Source organism: Zootoca vivipara, chromosome 3, assembly GCF_963506605.1.
Source record: "Zootoca vivipara chromosome 3, rZooViv1.1, whole genome shotgun sequence".
Taxonomy (NCBI): Eukaryota; Metazoa; Chordata; class Lepidosauria; order Squamata; family Lacertidae; genus Zootoca; species Zootoca vivipara.
The window spans coordinates 62,303,498-62,317,139 of record NC_083278.1 but is presented as its reverse complement, the minus strand read 5'-3'; the positions used below and the strand labels follow the sequence as shown (position 1 = coordinate 62,317,139).

General features: G+C 40.4%; 1 protein-coding gene across 5 annotated transcripts in view; it reads right to left on the bottom strand.

The window, feature by feature from the left end:
• The window catches only part of ADGB (androglobin), a 73,025-nt gene extending 62,514 nt beyond the window's left edge, over positions 1–10,511 (bottom strand). For 3 of the 5 annotated variants that reach the window (XM_060272736.1, XM_060272735.1, XM_035108804.2), the window contains exons 1-4: positions 9,365–10,510; positions 4,481–4,658; positions 2,527–2,619; positions 1,167–1,238 (exon numbers count right to left, since the gene is read on the bottom strand). In XM_060272736.1, the coding sequence (XP_060128719.1) occupies positions 1,167–1,238; positions 2,527–2,619; positions 4,481–4,658; positions 9,365–9,438 (417 nt within the window). In that variant the 5' untranslated portion in view covers positions 9,439–10,510. Of the gene's footprint in view, positions 1–1,166; positions 1,239–2,526; positions 2,620–4,480; positions 4,659–9,364 lie in introns of those variants that run through there. The other 2 variants (XM_035108803.2, XM_060272737.1) reach the window with 2 other exon arrangements.
• Between the last annotated feature and the right edge of the window lie 3,131 nt (positions 10,512–13,642).

Sequence of the window (13,642 nt, the reverse complement as noted above, 5' to 3'; positions counted from 1 at the left end):
TTTAATTGTACAGAAGCTAATAAAGCAAGTGCTGCACAGATAACATTAAAAAAGAAGTCTGTGCTCAATACAGCAGAATCTAAGCACCAATATGACATGAAAGAGAAGGGTATGGGAGACAGAAAGACAGATTAAAAGGTGCAGAGAATACTTTATTTATAAATCACCAGGCCTTTATAAAAGTAGGCAATCAATGCAACCAAAGAAAAATCAAAATAAAGATGAGTTTATTGAGGGATCTCTTCCTGGATCACGCACAGCAAAATAATCTGAAACAAAGACACCCTAGCAAGCATGATCTGGAACCAAATGTGGCCATACATTTGCTAAAGAATGTTGTCAGGGAGAAGGAGCAGAACCCTGTCATCTGGGAGAATAGATGACTCCTTTCCTCTCCTGTCACCACACAGTTGTTCACCAGCAGCAGCTCTGATAGCATGGATCATATGCGCATAGGGACAAAGTGGAAGATCCTGTATGTTGTTGTGGGTGAACAGCATCTAGTCTCTAGACTAGGGCCAAGAACTTGATATCCAACCTGGTAACAGATTAGTTAATTTTAACTAAAGCCTAATGCATTCCCGTATGTAGCCCTTCCTTAATTAACAGTTCAAGTCTATTATTACCTACTCAGATGCAAGCCTTACTGGGTTCAGGGGAACATATTCCTAGGTAAGGTGCAATCCAAATGTAGGTAAGCTTAAGGCCAATGACATCAATGAGACCCCAACATGCTTAAATTCACCTGGATTCCCCCACTTTCCCCTTTTGGTAGCTCCCCTATAACACCAAGCCCCTTGTTAAAATTTCCCAAAGATGGAAATTGTTCTCAATCTATTTGTCATCTCTTTTTTTCATATAAGCTGCCTCTTCAGCAGCTGGCACTCTTCCCCCAAGCCAATTTTTTTAACTCAGTTCATTTTGAATTTTAAAGTAGCTCAAGGTAGCTTATATACTATTTTGAAAATGTAAGTGCGCTTATACTTCCCTTCATCTAACCCTCCTTCTGTGGCATCACTTGCAACAGGTCACTTCGGCTTGCAGCATGGTAGAGCCATCTCTGCCCTATCAAAGGCATTTTACCTGTTTTATGACATCAAAAGTGTCCTCCATTCATCTACACAATTAATATGCTTTCTTTTTAAAAGAAGAGATCGTACACATACCTCACTGCCCATTAAATGTTCATTGGGTGAAAAAAGGTCAAACCCTGTTTCATTTTTCACTACCACAGGCACCTAAAAAGATAATTGTAATTATTTTATTAAAATGTTTATGAAGGCTTATACATGTTCAAAATCTTGAAATAAATTATAACTGCCTACAAAATGTTATTCAAAAGTTAAGAAAGGTAATTTAAAGTGATCAGTGCTAAAATTCTGTAAAAGACTGATGAACCGTGGTTGAACTGAGTTTGGACATTAGTGAAAACATCACTGGGTAACATACAATAGTGTTAAAATAAAAAAAATTCCTTCAGTAGCACCTTAAAGACCAACTAAGTTTTTATTTTGGTATGAGCTTTCGTGTGCATGCACACTTCTTCAGAAAAGCTCATACCAAAAAAAAATAAAAATAAAAATAAAAACTTAGTTGGTCTTTAAGGTGCTACTGAAGGAATTTTTTTTATTTTACTTCGATCCAGACCAACACGGCTACCTACCTGTATACAATAGTGTGATAGTGCCATTGTTTACCATGGAATACATGCCCCCCCCCCAATTGCTATACACTGGTCAGGCAAATTTTGAAGGCAAACACCCGCAAAACCTTTGAATATAGATAACAGTGGGATCTTTAAACAATATTGTCCCAGATTGGACAATGTTTGAGGGGGAAAGTCATCTACAAGCTTCTCAAAATTAGAGGTGTATGAGGATATGATTGTAATTATGTTTCTACCATTGCACTATGCTCTCCCCTACTCAAACAACTTGGAAACAGGCAGGAACAAATGGTGATGATCATAATGATGCCTCTGAAATGGGCACCCCCCCAACCCCCACCACTACAACTTTGCAGGCAGCAAAATGACTGACAGGGAATTCCCACATTCTTTCTACTACCACAACACAGACACTTTTAAAGAGCCTTTCAAGTAGCCCCTGCTCCATGTGGCTGGCAGGCAGAAAAACAAAATAAACAGAGTGGCTAAAAAATAAAACACAAGCTGGAAAAGTGCACTAAAGGGCAGGGGAAAACAGAGACTGCAGGACTCAATGGATTCATGTTGTCTGGTGTCCAAACAACTCACTTATCAATCACAGCTCTGACTTCACTCATTGGCTAAAAATATTGACAGGAAAGAGAGCTAGGCTGGCTCTTTTCACAGAAATTGATTAGAAGCATATCTGCATATTTTGCTTCATAACTGTATTTCTAGGAAGGGAGATGCTTCTTTCTTTCTTTCTTTCTTTCTTTCTTTCTTTCTTTCTTTCTTTCTTAATCTGGTAGGGGTACCAATGGGTGCAGAGTTAGCAACCCCTGCTGTAAAAAATAAACATCAAATAAGAAACATCTTCTCACCTTAGTGACTAAGATTTCTTGTGGCCTTCTCCAGGAACTCACTTTTAAAGAAGGGGGCATTTCAATTTTTCCTTCTGGATCTTCAAAGACATGCTGTAAAAAGCATTCACACACACACACACACACACATATCACAATTATATGCTTATCCTGAAGAGATTCAATTACACACAATTCAAAGACAAGTTGCAAACTTTTCACTTGCAAGTCTTTTTAGTAGCATATCTAATATTGTAATAGTGATTAAAAAAAACCCTAAAGCTTAAACAACTGAGAGAAATTAAAGAACACTTGTATGAAATGGAAACTATCAATTATTTTTAATTCTGAATTTTTATAGATGGCATAACAACAATCATATAAAGAAAGCAACAATGTGTGTTGTAGAGACTAGCATTAAAAGACTAGCATTAGAAGAGCATAAATAGCTCCATAGTAACTCAGGACACCAACTATCTATACCTTCCAGAAATAACTGAAGACTTCTTTTTTTTGTTTTGACAAGCTTTTCCAGCTGCCTTAGGGTTTTACGTTGCATTGTTTTAAAACCTATCTTGTATTCTTTTTGCAGTCCACAAAATTATTTTCGCTGTTTTATGATGTTTGTAAATTGCCTTGAGACGCATGTAAAAGGCCATTCAGAAATATATCAGCAACACCAACATCATGATCATCATGATCATCATCATGATCATCAATCTGGGGCAGGTACCAGTCAAAGTCTGATACTTTTAAGCAGGAGTAAACTATTTTGTTTGCTGCACACATCGTGATAAGTACACAGATAGCTCTGGGAAGTGTGATGGGTCTCAGGCTTCTTCTCAGCCCTGCAACTATTGCAGGTGGAGGGAGAAGAGAAGAGGAAGCACTGGAGAACAAGTCTCTGCCTCCACCCTACAGCTCAGAGATAGAGGAAGAAGGCAGAAGCATGTTGGCTTAGCTTTGTGCTTGCCAGTCACTTGGGGCACTTGGTGAGCAGAGTTGCACAAGGCTCTTTACCCCTTCCGCATGGAGCTGTTGAGGGGCGGGAGCTCATTATTACTATGTGTAAAATCCCTCTCAATGCTGTCCAGCTCATAGCTTGGAGTGGGAGAGAACAGCAGATAGTTATCATTGAGAGCCTCACACTGGGTTTTGATAGCACAGCACCAAGTCAGTTATAAGACTTTGGCCCTTACGCGAAGGTGTATGATCCTAGAGATCACAATATTTTGGTTGCCCATGAAGGTCAGCCAAAAATTGGAGAGCTCAACTTTTAAATCTTACTGTTTTTAATACAGTATAGAACACAGATGTACACAGATCTGAGCAGTTCAACCAAAAAGTGCTTAACTTTGGCTGGACCCTATCAATATATCCAAAGCTATTGGTGATCCCACTCAGAAATGCCTCATTTACAGACTTTCTCCTTCTACTGCTGGTGGGAAAACCTCCAGCAGTAGCTCTCTGCCACGCTAGGCAAAGCTGGGACCATCACCATAGTATAGCCTCCCCAAAGGGCAGCATTATTCTTAGTGAAAGATACCAGCAGAGTTAACTTTGCACAATCCTGATCAGAAGGTGTTAACAAGGTCCTTCTATCAGTGCCGTGCTCTCCTTCCTCTATATGCTGTTCTGGGAGGAGAGAGGGTGCCGAGATACCCACTACAGTAGTCAGAGTCCTTTTGCTGGCTTCCACTAGCAGCTGTGTTATAACTGGTGCCCACATCACTCTCTTAAAATGCAAAATGTGACCACCAGTTGGCAATACTTGACCTAAGGTATGATTCAGAAACAGCTTAGCACTTTAAACTTTAATATTAGTTTAATGAAAAGCCTCATTGCATTACTAGAATGGTGAGCACTCATTCAATGATGAATCTTTAAAATGTGTGCTTAAGAAGATAGTGTTAATACATATTTTCATATACTGATGAATCTGAAAGAACTTTTCTGATTACTATAGAAAACTTACTAAAATAGGACTTCTTCCAGATTTATCTTTTTCCTTTGCACCTTTTCCAGCATCCCACTTCTCTGCATTGATATCTGCTTCATTCCATTCTGGCCAGATAGGAAATTTTGGCTTCCTAGACTCACCCAAAGGACCTTGAGGGTTTACAACAGAGGTTGATCCAGTAATACCCCAAAGGCTGAAATGAAATTGGAGTTCTTGGTAAAGTCCAGAAATAAACAGTAAATTGAAAGAACTCAGGCCAGAAGAAAAATGGATTTCAAATAAATCTTCACAAGGTTTTATTTGTGTGATGAGGAGTTCAAATAGGAGTCAATCCCAGTATTGAAGGCAAATAAAGATAAATTCCAGTAAAAATCAGGACAAGGCCGTTTCGACAATTCGTCAGCAAAGATTCACAGGTCAGAGTGTACCAAGTCTGTTTGCCTTTTTGTTTTTGTTTCTACAAGACAGATCACAATATGCTCTACTGTGTGATCAGGAAGCCCACCTGAAACACACACTGCTCACCCTCCAGTCTTAAAAAAATGCCTGCAACTTTTGTAGGAGACAAATGACCCCAAATAATGAGGGTAGCATTTTTGTCCAAGCCTACTACTATCCAGTTGGCAGGGAAATAGTGAAAACTCTACCAGTAGTAGCATCTAACTGAAGAGCCATGTACCTCTGACCTGTTTGACATTCAAAGTGAGACTGCTCAGCATTGTGCCAGTCTGATAATCAAGGGTGCCTTTAAGATTATTGACAAACAGTGCACATCACCCCTTCACCAAGCTCAAATGAATCCTTTACATAATATAAATGTTCACTGGGGCTGCGACTAAATGTCTGCACCTGCACAGAGAAGTAGACTTTGCTCTTGCACTCCTGTTGCATTTCTACCACCTCACCCTTTGAGGAGCTGTCAATGGAACCTGAATATCCTTTTCAGTTGTGGCTTTCCATCTGTGGAATACTCTTCCCAGTGAGGTCATGACATATTTTTGGTGCTAGGTGAAGACTTTTTTCCAAAGCTGAGCTGATTTTGTTCTGCTGCTAGTGTGCTGCTGAAGTTTCCTGCAGATGTTACCCAGGGGATGGGAGGATGTCTTAATTGTAGGTGTTTGCATGAGAATGTATGAGAATATTAATGTTTTATATGACTTTTTAACAGTACAGTATACTGTATTTATGTTTATGTCCCTAAATGTAAGTCCCTTGGAGACCCTCGGAACAAGTGACTAATAAACAATAAAAATACTGTAAAAAAATAATTCAAATGGACCAACAATTGAATCTTACTTTGACAGTGCCAGGACAACACCACTACCCTAACTGGAGGAAGCAGGCTAGCTTAGGGGACCTAGGACTATTTTGGAGAAGATGGAGATTGCTGCCCTGCCTCCTCCAGCATCTGAGGCAACTGACTCATTCTGCCTAACAGTAGGGGCAGACTTGCTTGACTTTAAGGCAGCTGAGTCAGATATGAATTTACAGTTGTGCAACCAGAAAGTTTCAGCTTGGACTATAGGTTCATAATTACTGAAATAATATCTCAGGAATTACTATGATAATTACTCTGAAATAATCACAAATAATACTGTGAAACAGTTTGAACGGCAATAACTAAAAGCAATACAAATCTTGACTCCTGGATGTGCTACTTTCATTACCAGACAAAATACTTAAGCTACATTTATATATAATGTAGCTACTGTCAGTGCACCCAGTTCCAGTTTCAGACTAGTTTCTAAGTACCTATTATAAAAAAGTATTTCCATAAAATGTCTATAAAGACCACAGTAATTACTTTCTTCAACATGTCTTCATTATTGTACCAATAAGGCAAACATCAAAAGAAATTAACAAAGCAGGTAAAGTGCAAGACAGCAGAGAAGCAGATTTTCCAATATTTTCCCATTGTGTTATAGTCTGTAGGGTGGTGGTAATTCATTTCCTCTTATTATATTGAATGGTGACAGCTCCTTAGATAACAGTTTGTGTCTTTATTTACTTCAAAAAGACATACTGTAGAGCTGGAAAATGTGTGGAAAATGGCAACTAAATGATCAAAGGGCTGGAACCACATCTCTAAGAGGAAAGGTTACAGCATTTGGGGCTTTTCAGACTTATGGAAAAGCACGTTCATTAGTCCAATTTTTAAAAGCTGGAAGGCTTCCTGATACTTTACAGGTGCTTTATTTATAACATACAGACTTAAATATTCAATATTATGCATACAGACGAATGTCAACAAGCTAGGAGAAAGAAACTGACCTCTTTGAAATATGTATTTATAGTTAAAAATGTCACTTAATAGATGACAACAAGCTGCCATCAACATCTTGATTTAAATACTATCTACAGTTCAGCAGTAACTAAACTTAAATATTTCCTGACAGCTGGGGCCAGAAGGCTTAGCTGGTGGTTTGTCAAAGTAGAAGAGAGATATGCTGCTTTGACCTGACACTATTTCGAGTACAGCTTCATAAAAGACTTCATATATATATATATCCTTTGGGATATATAAGCAGTGACTTGACTAAGGTCAATCTGCAGAACAATGTCAGGATTGGTTGTTGTCGTCATTAGATTATTTGTTTAAGGGTTTCTTCCCCACTTTCGTATTAGACAAGACAGCAAAACAATCCATCGATAAAAAAGAAACTGAGCTTGGAAACTTCTGCCTGAACTTGAAAGGGACTCAGGACATATATAGAGCACAGCTGTGGAGTTTGTTCTACTTTTTAAAATAAAATTGGAAAGCAGACGATTATAACACATTTGGTACTACATTTTATTTCCTGTTCATCCCCAGGTTCCCCCCTTGCACTAGGACTAGGAGTGAGTGAGGCCTCTTTATGCTATATTAGTAAATAAATGAATTGGATAAAAGTGGATAAATACCCCCAATACTTGCTTATCAGTGGCCACGAACTATGATGGCTGTAAGTGTATTTGACACTTCTCAGCTGCTGAGAATAGCTATCATTATCTTGTGTTGGGGCATGTGGCTAGCCACCATCAAATCCACAGTGCTAGAACTGATGGCTCTTTAGCATGACCCTGAACAACTATTATTACCAATCAGCTACTGGTTTAGCCAGCTCCTGCTGAAATTCTGTTCCAACCCTTCCAAAAAATAGTAAATACGGTTAGTTCTCAGGTAGGCATGACATGTCTTCTGGCCACACAATCAGTCTTACACTCCTTTCTTTCTGCATCAGAAGACGTTAGTATTCAAGGCTTAAGAAAAGTATGAGAGCTTTCTGATATAGTAATTTATTTAATTCCCAGGTACCAGGAAACAGCTGATATACTCATTCAGAAGCTCCTGGAGATTGATGTGGCATCTCCTCTTTTAGTTGATTAGGGGGAGCGATGGTGAGAGAGATAGACAGACATCACTGAAGACAAAGAAAATCCAAGGCTTACTAAACCAGAGATAGTACAACACCCAGCAATTTGGTACTGTACCCAGAATCTCAATAGCACTCATTCAACACCACTAACTGATGACAGTTCTTCCATTTTTCGTATGAATTCACTCTTAACCGCGGCAGGTATGCTTACTGTGTACCAACAGGGTGCACATTACATGTGAAGAGGAAAGCCTGTTTGCAAACATCCAGCAGACAGAGAGGTGCAGTTAACCTTATCTTCCCAAAACATATCCCCAAGTGTTTTGAAATCATAAAAAGCCCTGTTGCGTTAAACAAAAGGTTCACCAACCAAATATTTCCTGGAATCCACAAGCAGAGGGTATAAGCAATAGCTTTTCCCTGTTGTTTATGATTCCTCGGTGTCCAATATTCAAAGATATACTTTCTTCAAACATGGAATAGTATTAAAGCTAATAGCCAGTGATAAACGTACCTTCCATGAATTTTAGTAATAAAGCTACCAATGCTAGCAATCACCACTACATTCTGTGGTAATACATTCTGCAAGTTAATAATGTTTTGAGTGAAATAGTCCTTCCTTTCATCTGTCCTGAGCCTACTGCCAATCAATTTCATTGAAGTTAAGAGCCTCTCCTTCCTACTTTATATGCTGCCCTTAACGTACATCTGTGCAAACAAGAAAACACAGCTACTGTTTTTAATTGTGGCTGACTCTAGTTGACCGCTACTGCTCTCGCTGCCTCTTACCTGCCTGTGTTGCATTCCACCCAGACTACATTTTCTGGGAGCAGAGCAACACTTCTGTAGCAAGTCTGCATATTCCAGACAAGAAAAATATCTGACACTTCTAAGATTCAGCACCCATTTTTTTAAAGGAAAAGTAGACAGTGGAAGGATGATTGCAGCGGAAAGGCCCAGCTTCAGTCTCTGCTTAGCCTTCACACTCACCCAGGCCGATTCCTGTACCTGTTGTTAAGGACTGGGAAAGGGAAGTGTGTATGTCACACGATGAGCTCCTTCCCAAGTTTCTTGAAGGAAGGGAGAGATAATAAATGAGCAATCTACACAGAATCGTTTTAAGGTTTTGAGTCCCAGCCAATCCCAGGTGCTGCAGTGCATCAAAACAAGGCCACTGACAGCCGCAAGTACATGTGGCAGATATGGCATGTGGCCTATAAACAAGAATCAAGGACATTTAGCACAGGCAAGACTTACTTGAGTAGCTGATGGCTAGATATAGCTAAGCTGCAGCTGGAAAGAAAAATATTAATCATCATATGCTCAACCTTTCCCTAGACCCCAAACACTGCGGGTATGATTTGGCAAGGACAGTGCACTCTGCACGCGCCCAGAAACACTCTTTCCCGCTATTATCGCTTCACATCTTCCAGGAGCGAGTCCTTAACCTTAGAAACAGAAATGCATTGAAAGAGGCGGCGAGGTGTGCGCAACCCGCAAGGAATGGGGGCCGCTTGAGAAGCGGAGGGTATTGGAGCCTTACTCTTTAGAGGAGAAGGGCGCCTGGAGAACGTTGTTGCTCCTCACCAGCTCCTTCTTTTTGCTTAACTTCGACATGCCAGGCTCCCTTAGACGAGCTTCAGCGCCGCCGCAATAGCTCGCCTCCCTCAGGCGCCGGCGTCCATTCCGTTGCTAAGAGACGCCGACTCAGCCGCCAAGATAGAAACGGGACACGCATCCCGTACTTCCGGCACAATAAAAAGCATGGAAAGTCTGAGTCGCCCACACCAGCCTCGCAATCATCATTGCCCACTTCCGGTCCGGAACCGTCCCTCCAAAGCACAGTAGACAGGGAATGTTCTTTACCATAGAGCTGCCGCCGGGTAGACGGACGCCTCCCTGAGTCCATAGAGGTAATAACACGCGCCTTCTGGCTTCCTGTTTTTATTTGTCGTTTGTATTTTTACGCTGTTGGGCGAAAATCCCGACGAGTGAACAAAGCCGGAGGCGCAAGGGGTTCGCGCCAAGCTGAGCGCAGGGAGGACGGTGTGGCTGTGTGTTTTCAGGGAATTTAGATACTTGATTTTGTTGACAGTATGCAATTCAATTGTATCTGTATCTTGCGTAAATCGTTCTTCTGTCCATATCTTGATAACATGTTGAATACAGTACTGTATCTTCATAAATACAAAGAATGAGAAGGTGATGGCTCTTCAGAATCTGCATTAGTGTTTGTTTATTTAGGTGGCGGGGCGGAGTTCAACTTGAAACATATATAATGCACAAGAAATAAAACAAATTTGAAAAACCCAACGGTGTACATCTTTTCTGCTGGAGGCAAGACACATGCTGAAGTTATTTGTCCAGAGGAGTTATTGAAAGCAAATATTTTATCTGTTAACATTAGCCTAATCTGAGAAGTAGAAGATCTCGAGACGGAATAGTTGTGACGTCTTTCCATCATTAATGTGGCGATATTAGTCTACTACATTACAAGGGTATCAGAAGCCACTCTTAAATTTAGCCTGTCCCCATGTATGACCTACAGTACAGAATAATGATACTGGAGTACCCAGAGCTGGTCCACCCATGAGGCAAGGTGAGGTGACCATCTCTGGTACCGGGAGCAGAATCTGCAGGATCAGCAGATCCCTAGGTAGATTATTATTCCCTGCCCTTATTTCTGATGTAGATCTTCACTCACCTCTTCTTTCCTGGCAAGGAAGGAGCACCACTTTGCAGTTTGTCTCAGGTGCCAAAATGTATTGGGCCTGCCATGGGAGTGTTGGAAGATTCATTCCCTGTGTCTGCTGTCATGAGATACCGGTAGTTGTTTATCACATGGTGGTGTGTGCTTTCATCCACAGTGGGAAGTGAAGACAGGATGTTTGTGTTACTGTGTTCCCTGAAGTGGGACTATTGTCCTTTGTTCTCTCTTTGTTGCCTGATGCTACAGAGAGGGAGCCATGTTGCAGTGCTCAGTGTGTGTTTATATGTAAATAAAATAGATTAGCCAAATGCTGAGTTGCTGAGGTCTGTTACGCAATTGCAAACACTCTGGATCCCCAAGTGTGCTGATGTTAGTTGGCATCGGTCACTGTGATGTTCGGGCTGATGAAAGCTTTTGAAGCTCCTGAACAATCGACCAGGAGGGAGGGAACATGACAGTCAGGCATGTGTCTCTGCCAGGGTCCTACTCATGAGTAGGAGATCCTAACAGGGAGTACCTTACCAGATCAATTGTGCACAGTATAAGCAGTAAGGCACACACTCAAGGAAACAGGAGTAAAAGCAAAATAGTTATTGGAGGCAAGGTAAGGGAAACAAAACATTGCAGGGAAAGGAGTCTGGCATTCAAATGGAACAGATTTTCAAGTAACTCAGATTTGCAAGGATTGGGGATCCTGTGGCCCTCCAGCTGGACTACCTCTGAAGGACTGGTCTATACATACAGCAGAATGGAATGCACCACTTAAGACAAGAAGTGAGTGGTGTTACTATTAAGTACTTGCTTTTTAAAAAATCCTGCAAGCCGAAGACAATGCACCGGAGAGAAAGTTTTTTGTCCAACTGCATTGGCTTTCTGTTGGCAGAGAGGTTTAACATAGCAGTGTTGGGGGAAAAATCAAACAAGTCTGAAATATGGACCAGTCTTGAATGTACACAGTAGAGAGCTGCAGACTATCCAGTACTCTTATTAAGACTGGTGAGATTCAAGTCTGGCTCATCTCTGTGAACTGTTTGAGTTGCTTGGGGTTCTTTTTTACAGTATCAGTTGCAGTTACGGGGGGTGGGGGTGGGAATGTACAGATCACTGCATCTTCTAAAACTTCTCCAACGAAAGCTCATGACACCTCCTAGAATTTAAGGGAATAATGGATCATCTGAGGAAATGAATTACTCAGTTACTTCAGATGTTTGTTAATCCATACTCCGTTTTTACCAAAACATCATCTCCCAGTACTTAAGAAGAGAAACACAATGTATTGACTACAAATTTTATTTATACAAAATATAAAGAGCACTTTAAAGTTTTAGAAAACAAAAATAGTGTCAAAAAAGCAAGGGTGGGAACAGAAAACAGATCCTGAGCACTGTATTGGAGCAAGTCAAAGTAGACAATTGCTTTTGCACACACAAACAATTGGATTTAGTATTAAAAACTTGGTGTACAAAGTAGAAAAAACGTTAGCTGTTAAACATATATTTTCTTCCAAAAAGATTTAGAAATATATAGTACATATTCTAGTGCCTAAATAGACACAGCCAACACATGGTGGATTCCAAAAGGGTTCAGTGGAGACCCATCTTCCTAGTTAAGTGTGGTGCAGAGGGTGGCAGAGGCTGGATGTGGAAGGGATATGCAGGCTACATATTCCCCCAAACCGCCCTGTCTCGTTACCTGCTCATGCACCCATGTACTTATGCTAAGCAGGAAAAGCAGGGACTGTAACTATCATTAGCCCTGGCAAGCATGTCAAAATTAACCTCACGACAAGGCTGTTAAAGGAGAATATTAGCTTAGAAATACAAATATAAAGGCTTCACACACCAGGACCATCATTCCATTTTGCATAGTACTGTTTACTCTGACTGGCAGCAGCTGTCCAAGCACATAGCAGAGATCTTTCCCAGCCCTTATAGTGTAGGAATTTTAACTAAATATTCTACAGTGGGAGCCATCAGCCCTTCAGTCGCTCATCAGGGAGCAGTAAGGTCATTGTGTAGTTTGAGAAATACACTAAATTAAGCCAGGGAATAAATCACATTTCATTTCAAATTTAAGAGTGACAATCATAGGACAGGAGTTGAATGAACTTCAAAGGGAGAAAGGGGGTCACTGCTGTTGGACTCGCCTTCTCTGGACAAGAGTGACTTCTCAAGAGCCACGCATGGAAGTCAAGTTATACAATTATGCTGCTAAGGTTAAAAGATATAGAAAGGAGGTGGAGCTATCAACAACTTACTTTACAACATTATTTCTGCTACTCACAGAGAAAAGCAGGTACTAATGCTCCCCCCCCCACACACAAACTAGAGATTACATATAATACCGCCTCTGGCTTTTGAACATCACCAAGCATTGCCTACATGCTTTAAGCTAGTATAAGATGCACAAAAGTTATTTTTTTAAAAAAAAAATTAAGCTGAGTTCTACAGCTAATACCACATTCTGTACTATATAAACAGTTAAAGGTGCAATCACTGAGTATTCTATGGCCCCTATGCCAAAAGGCACCACCATGCCCCTTTATGCAAGTGCTTTGCCCCCATTTAGAACAATGCAATATCCATGGAAGACCCCCTATCAACAGTAATGTGCATTGAATAGTTAAATGTGCACACCAATAAATATTTGGTAAGCTTGCTACTATCACCAAGCTAGCAGGTGTCTCTTTCCCCACCTTTGGTACATTTCTAGTGGCTATAGGATGCTTTACCATTACCTAGCACAAATCATGTGATATGTATTCAGCCTGTTTTATATGCTGCAATGAAGTTTAACTTTTGAATGTTTTAAGAATTCTAGAAGTGATCAGAGCAGCTTGCTGATATCAGAGCTCTAAACACCCACTGTCAAAATGCAATGTAAACTTCTCACTTAGATTTTGGGAAGAAATATTCAAAAACGTGTAATTGGAAAGCTAAGATTTGACTAAACTGTTTAATTAAAAAGCTGCAGAAGTGAGAGTTCCTTCTTAAGAAAAAGTGGTGCAATGCTTTCTCAAGGACAGCGTGAACTCACAGTAAGTATACAAAACATTTTTCTTCTTCTTGCAAATTGATATCATATTGGACAAGTATCAACAAGTAGTGTGAT